The sequence below is a fragment of the Limulus polyphemus genome, unplaced genomic scaffold (assembly GCF_000517525.1).
Source record: "Limulus polyphemus unplaced genomic scaffold, Limulus_polyphemus-2.1.2 Scaffold1208, whole genome shotgun sequence".
NCBI lineage: Eukaryota > Metazoa > Arthropoda > Merostomata > Xiphosura > Limulidae > Limulus > Limulus polyphemus.
In genome coordinates, this window is record NW_013666818.1 from 73789 (window position 1) to 89185 (window position 15397).

Below are 15397 nucleotides of genomic sequence, written 5' to 3' on the forward strand. Positions count from 1 at the left end.
TGTTATGTATTGTTTGTGATTGGACATTTTCATCTAGTTAAAGAAAGGTAGATGTTCTATGTTATGTATTGTTTGTGATTGGACATTTTCATCTAGTTAAAGAACGGTAGATGTTCTATGTTATGCAATATTTGTGAGGGCACATTTTCATCTTTGTTTTTATCATGACTGGTTATTTTCATTTATGCATTTTCTTCATACATTGTTTATGTTGTAATTATTTTTTAAATCACATTTAGTGCTTATGCAACAGTTGAGTCTGTTTTATAATTTTTTGTATTAAACTTTTGTTCGTGTCATTTTCATTAAATTTTAATTAAATATGAAAAGTAATTATCATGCAGGACTTAAAACAGTTGAAGACAGAAATACTGAACAATGCTCTGCATTGTTGATGCTTTGTGACTATGTGCTTTGATTTATGGCAGTATCACAGCATTTTTAAGTGTAGAAACTTCTAAAATACATAGTTTTGCTTTTCATATCTTTTCCCATTTATTTCTATGTAAAATTTATATTTTTAGCATACACATCCTTTTACATTATTGGATTGCTGTGTTCCATGCAAATACCATTTGTTGGTTTTCAGCCTGTGAGAACAAGTGAGCATATGGCATCAGCAGGTAAGATAAAGTGTATATAATATTACATTTACACCTGAAAAGGTTTTTTAAAACTTGGACATATGTGTACTTGTAGATATTTTTCATTTAGCCAAGATTAATTAATTATGATGTAGCTGGTTAATTTTGGCCTATGTAAAATTAGTGTGTTTTCCATGTAAATAATTATTTGATAAGAAATAGAAAAATTGGACGATATACATTTTATTTACCCTGAAATCTAATTAATTCAATATTGGAATGTTGGTTATTGAAGAACTATGAAGTTGCTTGATCATAATATAACTAGGATTTTCCTTTTCTCAAGTTAGTTAACCTCAGCTTTAGTGGTTGTATTTAGTGCTTTAAAGTTAAGGAAAACTCCACTGACTAATATTTTATGAAACATTAAAATAATTATTTCTTACCAAGTAGAAGGTAAAAAGTATATATTGTTTTTTTGTGATAAACTTAGTTGAAACTTTTTTCTTCCCTTCATAACTAATGATATTTCATCAGAAGTAAGTTAGCTATATAAATCAGAAGTAAATGTGACTATAAGTTAGTAAGGCCAATTCTATATAACAAACTGATTACAAGTACATAAAATTATATAAAAACATTAAGACCTGTAGTGATTGTAATTCATTACATTATAAGGGGTATTCTCACTGCTAATAATATTTTTGGCCTTAAACCCATTAATATCTAATGAGGTTGAGCAAAAAGACAGGAAATATTATTACAATTCAATAAAAACTGTATTATAAAAAGTATTGCTACAGATTGTAATGTGATGAGCATTATTGTTTAAAAGATATATATGCAGTAAAGTTTTTTCTGTTTATATTTTGAAGACTTGGTGAAATCCTTTTATTTCATTTTTATTTGTGTACAATTTAGGATATTCTAGAGGTTATGCAAATGAAATATGAAAACATGACAATCACCTTGCTCTCAGACTAGTCAGACTAACTTCTTAAATCCATAGACAAATCTTTTTTTTAAATTGATTTTTTTTTGTGTACAACACACTTTTAGCTTACCAGATTTCTGTAAGATGCACTTAGTGGATTTAGAATCATAGTAAACATTGCTATATAGCTTCACAGAAACGAGGGTTGTTACAATGCACCAATGTCATTCACATGTGATTAGGTATTTTTGGTGAAACCATAAAATTAGAGGCATCTTTCAGAATGCTATCTTTTACATTTTGTACCATATATTTGCTCTTCTTACTCAAGTTACATGAACAAACATTTTTTTACAATTAGGTAATAATGTTCAATGATCTTACCACAGTAATCAAGTTACATTGCTAAGGCAAGAAGTAGTAGGCAAATAAAGGCATTGTGGCAAGTTCATCAGGAGACATTATCTTTGCTAGCTAGGGGAATATGAAGTTTGAAAAATAGTATTTCATCAAAGTATTTTATAGTACTGTCTTTTAAAACATTTTTAAATTGAAAAAATGCTGCAATTTACCAAATATCCTTAGCAACTTCAACATCTGAAGCTTAGATCATATTTTGATAATACATGATAATCGAAAACATCTCATGAAAAAATATTCAAATTTCAGTTACTTGGTTTTGATCACTATGTGGTGCTCTAGGTTGAATTAAAAAAATGGAACTGATATTTAGTTCTTGTAAGTTAGGACAAAGTCTAAAACAAGCAAATTGCTGCCTTAAGTGTATTAATCAAGACAACACCATGACAAATGCTGTGTTATGTCCTGAAGATGCTCTTCCATATAAAGACATTTAATATGTTAGCAGGGTACAAGGCAAGTATCCTCACCAAGGTAGAAAATTAAATCTATACTTTAGTTTTTTTGTAATGATTAACCCGAAGCATATGGGACAGTCAAAGTGCACTTGTCACAACCTTTACTGAGTTACATTCAAAAGTCAATTTTTGTCAATAAACTTGGCATCAAAATGTAGTTTAGGACTTAAATTTTGATATTATATAAGTTTTAATTCCTTAATATTAAAGAATTATTTAAATTAATTCTCAGTCTTCACTTCTGTATCACTTTACACTTCTTTGATCCAAATTGCCCATTTTAGATTTTCTTTCTGCTTCTATATGATCTGAATTGGGCATATATTACACACTTACAATATAGATATTGCTAAATTTCTAGCTTCTTGCTTTACTGGGGTATTAACAAGAATATCATACTCATTTGCTATGCCCGTCTTATCACATTCTTTCAAAAATATCAATAATTCTTGCTGACATTTGCTGTTGGATTATTTACAACCAATAGAAACAGAAGATTCTCTTTTACTGAATTTTCTATAAACTTGTTTGTTAAGCTGAAATATTTGGTCTGAGTATTATTGTTTCAGTTGTGGAACTCACTTGACCAATTATAGGAATTTTTTATTCCTTTTATATCATGTTAGAAGGCCAGTTATATTACAGTAGTTTTAGGATATTCTATTTTTTAGTCCTGCTAATATTTTGTGTTCAAAATTCCATATTTCAAGTTAAAAATAATGTTTTTTTATGGTAAACCAACATCATTACAAAAAATTAGGGTTACTTTTCTTCATCTTCCTGATGGCAAGAGAATGAAGATCCAGACATAAGTACTAAATTCATTGTTTTTTATATATAGTTATTATTTATTGTTTTAAAAAAATCAAGAAATTAAAAACTTATCAAGTTAGATAAGAAAAATTAATTGAAAAAAAAGTTAAATAAAACGATCATGATAGCATGACCACATTGTGAGGCGAGATTGTGTAATTTGACATGTAACACAATCCTTTGTTTACACAAAACTTTCCTGCTGTGATTGTCTTTCACTGTACTTTGAGAGAGGGTTTAGCTACAGCTATAAAGCAATAAACTAAATTATTCCAGATTTCAAAAGTATTATTTTTGGATGTAAGAAAAAATAGTGTGTAATTCTTTGTTACAATATGCAGTAGGGAAAAAAAGGTAATTTAGATTTATTTTGTATTTTTCAACCTTTTGTTTTACTTTACATTGCTGATTACAGTTAGTGTTTAGGTAGAGAAAAAAGAGAAAATAACATAAAAGTTTTATTGAAAAATATTTATATTCATTTAGGATATTCTAGAGGTTATGTAAATGAAATATGAAAACATGACAGTCACCTTGCTCTCAGACTAGTCAGACTAACTTCTTAAATCCATAGACAAATATTTTTTTTAAATTGATTTTTTTTGTGTACAACACACTTTTAGCTTACCAGATTTCTGTGAGATGCACTTAGTGGATTTAGAATCATAGTAAACATTGCTATATAGCTTCACAGAAATGAGGGTTGTTACAATGCACCAATGTCATTCACATGTGATTAGGTATTTTTGATGAAACCATAAAATTAGAGGCATCTTTCAGAATTGAACCTTAGGCATAAGCTTTGTCACATTCTGCCCATATGACATTCAACTTCCCTGGAAAATCAAAACTTGTATAGCTTAATACTAGCAAAATACAGTGAAATAGTCCTAAAAATTTTTTGTTAACACTGATATTCCTCATTCTTCAGATAGCTGAAACTTAATTTTTCCGGTTCTCCTTTACAAAGTAATAGCCAACATTTTTCAAGCTTTTTAAATTTACAGTAATAAACTTCACAATCTTCCTTTCAATACTAAAACATGCATTAATCCAAAATACAATTAAATGTTTTATCAGGTGAATTAAAAGAATTATTAATCTTTTCTAGTAAGTAGTTTGTCTGTAAAAGAAAGGTACTGATTTACAGGATCACTCAGATATACCTGGACAGATAGGCCTATACATTCAAACCTATATTAAGAACTTTTATAAATTTTACATTTGCCTTGGTTTGTTACAACAGTCTACTGAATTCAATTTTAACTGAAATTTCAAATTGGGCATTGTGAAGTGATTGTATCATTAAAATATTCTAGATAATTATCAACAGTTTTAATTTGTTATAGAATCTTAATCTTTAATGTTAGTCACAAGACAAATTTAAAAATTAGGTTAATAAACAAATCGGAATTTTTTCTTATGACAGCATTATTTTTTGTCATTATACTTGATGTTTTTCATAAAATACCATGGCTTTTCTGATGACTTTTTGTTACTTGCCAATTCTAATTTTGATGGCTGAATATTATTGAAACTGAAAACTTCAGAATGGTTGGTCCTCCAAACACAAAACATGATATACTTTTCAAACAAAATTTTCATAAAACCAGAATTTTGTGGATTTTAATGCAACATTTTTATATAATCAGCTTAAAAACAAGATTTATGTATCAACATTAACTGCCATCCATTACTCCCAGAGCAAATGCTTCTAAAGAATTTGCTCAATGATCATCTAGGTTAGCTCATTACAGCTACTTTCCTCTGAATGCATACAGCCCTCGAGCTCAATATCCTGATAAGGGTGAACATCTGAAAGCATCTACACCTGTTTATCCATTGCAGTTCCCATTAGCAGGAACATTTAATATGACCAGGTAGTAATAGGATCTAGTAATTTAGATTATTGATACAGTCTAGGATTTCTGAAAGTAAAGAGGAAAATCTGGAGAAAACGAAAAAATTTTCGGTGCCAGTAGTCACTGTTGTAAAAAATGTTTTGATTGAGTTCACGTATTTAAAACATAAAATTGGTTATGTTTACATTGTGCATACTTTTTGAGTGGAGGGGGGGGGGCAGTGCTAGTGTTTACATGTTCCTAAAAAATTCACTTTTTTTTTATGGTTACCAAGAAAATATTCATTAACTAATGTTGTTATCACTAAGCATAGTAGTGCTTGGTATGTTCTAGGAAAAAATGGCTGATGCATATTATATATTGCTCATCATAGTCTCAAATCTCTCTCATAACAAGCTAAGAGACTTTTATAAAAACCTAATTTACAATTTGAGGTTTTCAAAAGCTATTAAGGCCCTCAGTTTAGCCCAAAAACATTTCTAAAATAGAGAACCGGCGAGTAGCTCGACAGTCAAATGTTCTGATGATTATTCTAATTCTAGCATCAAAAGGGCTAGCTCACTAATGCTTGAAGTTGTTGCAATGAATTACAGACCAGAATATTGCATTTTAACTTTGGGAGTGCAGAAGCAGTATAGCCTTTCACTAACTTCAACACATGATGTCCATCAAGAGAACTCATCATGCCAGGCTTAAACTGCTGCCTCCATAGCGACTGCCATTTGTTATAAAAAATTCATTGGTATTGTTTTAAAATAGAGGAAACAAGTAAAACAATTTTGAAAAAAACAAAGATGATGTAGGGATAACAATGCTAAAAAGTACAGAAACTAGCACTAGTAGGGATGAATACACAAAACCATATAAAAATCCCTACATAAGTAGCCACTGAATCAATGTTACAAGCTTACAAGAATTGGCCACTGTACGACTATATAGCATTATTCAGTTTAATAAATGCTTTTATTTAAACCTGAATTCATGCAAATGAAAGAAATTCAACATTTAGTGTTACATAAAAAGTTTTTCTTGGAAAGATTGAGCTACTTATATAATGATTTTTTGTATGTTTTTGTCTATTCATCCCTGCCTTGTTTCTGTACGTTTTGGAATTGCCATCCCTACATCATATTTTTTTTTTACTTTTCATTTACTCCTAATGAATTGCATACAATTTTCCCAACTTTTTATTAAAAAGTTTAGCAGAGTGAGTGAAATGTATTGTAATTAAGCAAAACATTTTTGGCAAACTTATGTCTTTGTTCATGTGTATTTGTAATACAGTTTCAAAGTGTTTTTCCAAGGTCATGTCAGTAATAAGCAAACACTTTTAATTTAACTCATTGCTGAATACACATTCTTTGACATAAAACCAAAAATTTGAAAAATCTAAGTCATGGAATAATCCTTATTCTGGAAAAATGTTGCGTATGACTAGTAATATTGTTTTTTAATGCTTCTCTGTTTATTATGTGTGTGTTTGTTGTGTGCAACAAAAAAGGAATTACTGAAATTTTTAAAAACATAAAAAAACTTTCTCCTTCAAAGCAGATTGTGCTGTGTCATATGTGAGATCTCTATAAACATTAGCATAACTTTCTCTACTCTTGGAGCATCCTATTAAGAAAGCAACTGTTTTACTTTATATTTTACAATGATATTAAACTGTATTATGCATTTACTGATTTTATGCGAATGTATATATCAAAGCAGTATATGTTAGAATTACAAAATACATCAACAAAATTCCAGAAAATAGTTACTGTATAGTTCTGTTAATTTGGGTTCAGCATCCAGTATCATTTTTGTTTTAGTTCTTATTGACACTAATGGTGTATATTTTTATTTTGTGGATAATGTTCTTAGATATTACTGTGTGTTTGGGTCGAAAATCAGATTTTAATCCATTTATGTTTCTAGGTGTGTTTGTCCTACTAAATGCCTTTGCTTTCTTGAAATACCTGCAATCTTTCATGTCAAGAACTGAGTTCAAGAGTCTCTTTCTGATTGCCATAACATCGGTTGCAGCAGTTGTTTTCATTAGTGTTGTCATATTGACATATACAGGTATGTGTTGTTCGATTCTTTGTTTACTCAAACCAAGAGGGCTAAAAGCCATATGTGTATTTTGTTTTCAACTAATCAGTTAAACCTTACTTTTGTGCGTGTAGTTGAATTATTCTTTTGTATATATTGATGAACCTCTAAAAAAATGGAGTACATAAACTTTACTATATAATTTGCAAAATGGTATTTAAATAACTTGTGTATAATGCTCTTGTTAATAACATTGCACTTTATGAACGTATTATATTATAAGGAGTGTTTTATAATATCATCAAATACAAATTATAGACCTTACACTTTAAATGAAGCCTGCAATTGAAGATTTAAAGTTATATACAAAATCAAATTAATACTTGTAAAACTGTAACAGTTTAATATATTTGAATTGCAATTTTAAAGTTTAGGTTTGAGGTGTAAAAAAAAAACTTCTATTATCTACAGAAAACTTAAGAATTCATGCAAACCAGTAACAGTCTGTGACTTATATTAAAAGAAAACAGTCTGATCATTTTTGCTACCAGTTTTTCTTTTAATAATAATTGTGACTAAAAATGTGTATAATTTAACTGTTCACTGTTTGGAATAATGATCTTGATTTGTTTAGCAAATATAATTTAAAATTGCTCATACAAAAACTTTCCAGTAAGAGCTAAAATTGAGTATTTTTTCTAAAACAAAACTGTTTAAGCATTATACCTTAACCAATTTTGGAGAGTAATTTTGTGTTTGCCAAGAATAGAAATTAAGTAATGAAATACAGATTTAAGATAAAAAGATTTAAATTTTTTATGCAGTTGGTTTTCATATGGCAAATTGGTACGTGTTGTGTAGCTATTAAATGTAAAATTACTTGTATGATTGCTAAGCCTATAACACTTGATGCTATAATAGGTATTCTAACTTATGTGTCACTATGGTATTGAAACACTGTAATCTTGAAGTTAGTAAAGTATCATAATCTGATTTTTTTCATATTGAAATTATTAGTAAAATATTAAATATGTTATGTGTGCAATAACTTGCTTCTTTCCAAGGCATTGAAATTTATGCTAATGGAATACAGAGTACTGTTTAAATGCATTTAAATGTGCAATATTTACTTCAGTATTCTATGTTTGTAACTAACCCAAAATTCAAAGAAAAATTAGTTATCAAAGTTAGGACCATTTTTCAACACCCTTGGAATGTTTATAATACCATATGAGAACCTAAAATAGATAAAATACTTGCAGTTTATATAACATATGGATATTCATATGCACTGTATTTTGAAAGTTTTATCTTTATCAGTAAAATATTTTTAGCATATATTTTACTCAATTAAATAAATATTGTATATCTCATTGCCTAAAACATTTATAATTCTTTTCATTTATCCCTTTCTGGATTGGAGGGATGTCACTGATATTTAGAGCTGGGCAATTAGTGAAATTTCCTAATTCGTTAATCGGATGGCTTAGTAATCAACTACATTCAACTAATCAATTATTCTTACGCAAGAGTAATCATCTTATTGTCAGCTAGTTTTTTGTATTTTTTAATTTACTTTTGAAATACTCTTAGTTTAATAAGATAGTAACCATTTATGCATTTTGTAAAAAACAAAACAAAAAGAGTACCAAAAACTTTTGGCACAGATTTTTTCAAAAATAACTTGAACATTTCCTATTTAGTGGAATGTCCATGTCAACAACACAGTGTGTTCATCATTTTGTTTGATTTTAGAGTATGCTGTAGTCTCTCACTGATTTTGTATAAATCAACCAAATTGTCAATCAAACAATGAAACATGTTTAACCATCACTGATAACATTAATAATATTTTCATTTAAAACATATCTGAAATAATTAAGTATAGAGCTAACCACTTTGTATAATCAGAATATTTTTGAGTCAAATTTTATGTTAATTCAAATTTTAACTCAAAAAGATTTTAGAAGAGAGAAAATATACTTAGTGTTTTTTGCAATTTCCATTATCCCCAGGATACATAGCTCCATGGAGTGGGAGATTTTACTCTTTGTGGGACACTGGCTATGCCAAAATTCACATTCCAATCATTGCATCAGTTTCTGAGCATCAGCCCACAACATGGTTCTCTTTCTTCTTTGATTTACATGTCTTGATTGCTGTCTTCCCTGTAGGGTTATGGTATTGTATCAAGAACATAAATGATGAAAGAGTGTTCAGTAAGTGCTTTTTTATTTTCTTGTATTTGCAAGTTTTTGTTAAAATCCTAAAGTTTATCATATTTCAGTTTTATTTCTTTTTTTTTTATTAGATTGGCCATAGTTGATGACTAAGCTAACAATCAATAATTTAAAAGAAAATGAAGAAATTAAATAAATAAAATAAATATATAATATTATAACCAATGATATTGAAAAATAACTTTAAAAAAAGAATGGAGGATATTTTTATTTAAAAGACCCAAAAATTAATTTGCTTCATGTTCTATCACTAACTTCCTATCCCTAGAAAAGCATGACACCATTATACATTATACAAATAAAATCCCCCTAACTGTGTATCTTTAGGTTAGTTTAACATGAAAGATTAGTAGCAAAGCTTGTAAAACTTTGTTGAATGAACTGTAAAATCTAAATCCTATGTAGTGAAAAGTCCCCCAGTAGCACAGCGGTATGTCTGCGGACTTACGACGCTAGAAACCGGGTTTTTGACACCCGTGGTGGGCAGAGCACAGATAGCCCATTGTGTATCTTTGTGCATAATTACAAGCAAACAAACAAATGTAGTGAAAATAAGTTAATGCAATAAAATAAATTAATAGAATGTATAAACGATTAATCCAACGCTAAGGTTACACCTTCCCTAAATACACACGGTCAATTTAAAGAATGGGTAGTGGGAAGTAATAAATAAAGCCAAACTCTATGAACTAGCTAAAATATACAGTGCCTTGCAAAAGTTTTCACAACCCCTGTGCTGGTAATCAGTTTTAGGTATTTTCTTGTGAAAGACCTAACTCAAATGGCAAAAAACATTCATTATATTAATCTCAGACCAGTTTCTAATGATTACAAAGAAAAGGTGCATTGTTACCCATAATAGTGATATAACACAAAAAAAATCTTGAAAACACATGCATAGGGGTGTGTGAACACTTTTGCAAGGCACTGTATACAAGATACTTAAACACAAAAATTACCATAGTAATGAGAAGAATTAATTAATGAAACATCATTTATCATATTTATAATAAGTTATTAAGAAATACTAATGTAACTATAATTAATTACATCATGTTTTAATCCATAAGGAGCTGTTATAAAGCTTGCAAGACATAAGAAAAATGGTGCCTTCAGTGTGAAGTTGTTCATTACTTTCTTAAATGTAGAAAGGATAAATAAAACTAACAAAAATAATTAGTTAAAACATTAAGGTGTAGTCATGATAGCTTTAAAGAGTTTACTTGTCTCGATTGAAATTTTATGAGTTATACTTCTGAAGTGAACAATATGTAGCTTTGAAATGTTTTGGTTCGTAATTTCATGTTTATTGTATATGTATAATATAAATTTTAAGTTACAGATCCTTTTACTACCTGTGAATAATGTTATCAGTTAAGTGCAATATGCATGTGTGAAATTAAATGTTATAAATTTTTTATTATAGTCACTAAACATACCTTAAAGAAAGAAAAAATTTAACTTGTTTTATGCAAGTTAATTATGTTTGGATAGAAACTGAATATGGAAAAATTCTATGACCATTTGTTTATCATTGTTGTATTTATAATATTTATTATAAACAGTTTATTTCTCATTGTGTCTAAATATGTAATTTTGGGCTGACTGTTATATAACTTTAATAGTTTGTTAAGAATAATTGGACTACTTCAGTAGTGAATATAAGAGATGTTAATAAATTTATTTAAAGAATGTCCATTACAACTGACTGAAAGTGTTAATATTTGTATTCTTTTGTTTTTCATTGACCATCTTAACATACGTTTTTTTTTATTCCATTTTATTCAAGACTAAAGATACACCATTAAATGTTGCTGCAGTGTTATTGAGTCATTTAATGCAGTTTTAAAATTGATAGTATTTTATATATATATATAACCTTTTGATCTTTGATTTACTATATGTCACATGTTATGTCATGCTTTTCCATTTCATGTTTATGGTACAATAACTTTTTTTTTCAGTTGTTCTGTATGCTGTAACTGCTGTTTATTTTGCTGGTGTAATGGTGAGGCTGATGCTTACATTGACACCTGTTGTTTGTGTCCTTGCGGCCGTTGCCTTTTCTAACGTATTCAGTACATATCTTCAAGAAGATGAACCACCTAAGTCTTCTAATGGTACAGACAGTGAAAGTGATGAGAGTGATGGAGGAGAAAAAAGGGGAAATAAACACCTTTATGATAAGGTGAGTGAGTATTCAGACATAAACTCTTGATTCGAAAACTGAGATTGTCATTTGTAATATTTAATTTTTATCAAGAAAACAAAAAAAAAACTGGTAGGTAAAATTTATTTAGCAGCATTTCCTGTGGTCTTTACAATTCTAATACTTAACAAATTTTTGGTCACATATTTAGCATACAATTGAATGAAAAAGACAATTTATAGGTTATGTAAATGTTAATATAGTAATGAACTTGTTTAGTTAAGATCTGAATCGGTAATGCAAGTTACATTTAACGTCATTTTTAGTTAAGATCTGAATCAATAATGCAAGTTATATTTAACGTTATTTTTATATAAAAATAATTGTTAAAAGTTTTTGGGCCCGGCATGGCCAGGTGGTTAAGGCACTCGACTCGCAATCTGAGGGTCGCGGGTTCGAATCCCTGTCACACCAAACATGCTCGCCCTTTCAGCCGTGAGGGTGTTATAATGTGACGGTCAATCCCACTATTCGTTGGTAAAAGAGTAGCCCAAGAGATAGCGGTGGGTGGTGATGACTAGCTGCCTTCCCTCTAGTCTTACACTGCTAAATTAGGGACGGCTAGCGCAGATAGCCCTCGTGTAGCTTTGCGCTAAATTCAAAAACAAACAAACAAAAGTTTTTGTAAAACTTAGACAAAAATCTATCTTATTCTTGTCTACTTTTTGCATGGTATATTTCTATCTTATGTTATACTACATGAACATCATTTCTCCTACTTTATAGTGTGTCAATGGAAGATGTCAGGAATTAGTTTTCTTTGTTATCAACCATAACTGGCATAATTTCAGTACTGAATTTTGATCAGAATATTTCATTTTGGTGCTATGTATTTTTTTTTGAGGTAGTTTAGTTGGTTAGTTTCTGACTAATTTTTTTTTTTTAGTTATTTTGATTTTCTTCAAGGTTTGGGTCATCCTGTGTTGAGTCTTATCTCTCAGAGGCTTACTAGTAAATACACAATCAGCCTTACTTTTTTTTTGTTGTGTTATTCAGTTATATACAAATATCTTTACCGGCTAATGTTCACAGATTGTTTTTCCTAGGCAGGAAAAGTAAGGAAGATCAAAACAGATCAAAACAAGGAAAGCATAGGTCTTGGCTCCAATGTTCGGACCGTGGTTGTGGTTGTTATGCTGATGACCCTTATGATGTTTGCTGTCCACTGCACATGGGTGACAAGCAATGCATATTCTAGTCCCAGTATAGTACTAGCTAGTTACAGCTCTGATGGGTTAGTACACACTTTTAAAGGTTTTTACTTTCAGCTTAAGAGTGTGATGAATAATTTCAATTCCATCACAGTGAGGATGAAATTGTGAATTAAAATTATTTTAAGTAATGTTATTTGTATAATTGTTGGAGGCTAATGATAGGATACACTGCATCTGTAGATGTACAACTGTGATAACACTAGAACTTCAACACTCACTACATTCAATCATACTGTTAAATTGACTAATTATGATTTTATTTTTTATATATATCTTATTGAGAAATACTTTTCATGATTACAAATGTCTGTTATAAGAATTTCTTTAAAATGATTTTCAATGTTACTAAAAATGAAATATTAAAAATGTCTAGCTCACAAAATTCAGTTTCATAGTTCTCTGTTTTTTTTGTATTTGTTTTGGGTTCCTTAAGACTTTCTAAGTTGGCAAGTTATAGTTAGTGTTTTAGATTGTTATGCTAAATGCTCAACTTAATATTATAAGATGATTACCAATTGAAAAAAAAAAAGAAATTATTTACTAAAAGTTTATTGAATCATGACACTTCACACAATGTTTATTGAGGCCTTTCATTCTTGTGAGACATGCATATCATTCCAATAACACTGCTAGTAGGCTGTAGTGTGTGTGTGACTGGCATTGAATGCATGTAAAGATTTGTTCAACCTTTAAATATTTATATAAGTGTACCTTGGTTTGTATAACTTCTCTTAAACAGGTAGTAACTAAATCTATGGATGAACAATACATTAATTTATTTTGTGATGATCTGGTGGTCCGGTAATGGGTCACAACTTAAACTATGAAAGGCACTATAATGGCCAACTTATCTATATCTTGTCTAGTAAGTAATTCTTTCTCTTTAACTGGGAAGTAATGTTATAAAGATGATATTTACTTCTTTTAGATAGGAATTTATCAGAATACTCCTGGATTAAAGAAGTATACTAACAACAACAAAAAAAAAAGATGGAATTTTATGTTTTTGTATCAGACTTAAGTTTTTGCCAGTGTTGAATGGGGTATCACTTATTTCAGGTCACGGGTCATCCTGGATGATTTCCGTGAAGCCTACTACTGGCTTTGGCAGAATACACCAGAAGATTCTCGGGTGATGTCATGGTGGGATTATGGGTACCAAATAGCTGGGATGGGTAACAGAACAACTCTAGTAGATAACAACACATGGAATAACAGTCATATTGCATTGGTGAGTATTATTTTAATAAAATGCTTTAGTATTAAAACAGACCATATGTAAGTTTGTGCTCACAGTCTGTGCTTGATTGTTAAAATTGACAATTTCATTTTTTTTTTGGGGAAAAGTCTTAAATGTGTATTTATGTATTTCAACCAAAAGAAAATTAATGGGCCATTTAAAACCAAAGTTAATATTGTATTTGCTAATATCTGACTTTTAGTGTAAATGAACTAAAAATATTATATTTAATTAGGTAATCAGTATTGTATGCTTCTTGTTTTAATCTTAAGAATTCCTGTTTCTTATGTATAAAGTCTGTTATTAATATTATTCTTACCATCAGGTGGGCAAAGCAATGGCATCAAATGAAAGCCAAGCTTACAGGATTATGCAATCTTTGGATGTGGATTATGTTTTGGTTATTTTTGGAGGAGTGATTGGCTACTCGGGAGATGATATTAACAAGTTCTTATGGATGGTTCGGATTGCAGAAGGAGAGCATCCAAAAGATATTAAGGTTTACTTTTTCTGTCTAGTTTTATATCCAAAGTGGTGCTGGCATTGCATTCAGTTGTTCTATATAAATTGGATGACATCTGTCTTGTGTGAAAAATCTTTAATCAACTTTATGTATAAGAAATATTTAGTATATTGGAACATTTTTTGTATTATATGAAAAATATGCAATCTTGATTTGGATTCTTATAGTTAATGGCTGTAGTTTATAACAAATTCCACTTGTAAGGCAATATAACCAGTAAATTTAAAGACAATAGATAAAAAAAGTCTGTAAATCACATTATTTCGATAATTACTGTTGACTTAATTTTGCTCATTGAGGTTTAAACTTCTGAAGTTGAATAGTTGGTGCATATTAGTTTGACTCGCATGGTCATTTATGTATACATTTTCATTTAAAGGCAGGTAATTCAATCATTAACATTGACTTCTGACAGAAACAAGTTATGTGATGAGATCTGATTTAAAAATTAACCCATTAATTAATGTAATTAATTTATTATACTATACTGACTAGGAGTATGCAGAGTCATAAAACCAAAAAAATCATTAGAATACAAAGTGAACAACAACCAATACAGTCTCTTCTTTATACTTTTTTTTTAATTAAGTTGTTTGCTGACACTCTTTTTCTGTTTACTTATGATAAAGATTAATAACTGAGTATAAATCTTAAACTATAATAAACTTACGTTTCTGTGTGTTTATTAAGAATGATAAATATAAAATTAGGGATAGCTTTAAAAATTTCAAGTTTACAAATATTTCCTTTCATGTGTAAAAAGTTAAAATAATTATACTGTGTTAATGATTATACAGGAAGCATTAAAAGATCTTAGAATAAGGTCTTGTAATATGTATTTTATATACAAAATACATTTCTTT

General features: G+C 29.2%; 1 protein-coding gene across 1 annotated transcript in view; it reads left to right on the forward strand.

Annotated features, from left to right (window-relative positions):
• The window catches only part of LOC106462614 (dolichyl-diphosphooligosaccharide--protein glycosyltransferase subunit STT3B-like), a 48929-nt gene that overhangs the window by 22607 nt on the left and 10925 nt on the right, over nt 1–15397 (forward strand). The window contains exons 8-14 of the mRNA XM_013922557.2: nt 525–623; nt 6992–7138; nt 9124–9327; nt 11313–11536; nt 12604–12791; nt 13831–14002; nt 14337–14510. Of these exons, the coding sequence (XP_013778011.2) occupies nt 525–623; nt 6992–7138; nt 9124–9327; nt 11313–11536; nt 12604–12791; nt 13831–14002; nt 14337–14510 (1208 nt within the window). The remainder of the gene's footprint in view (nt 1–524; nt 624–6991; nt 7139–9123; nt 9328–11312; nt 11537–12603; nt 12792–13830; nt 14003–14336; nt 14511–15397) is intronic.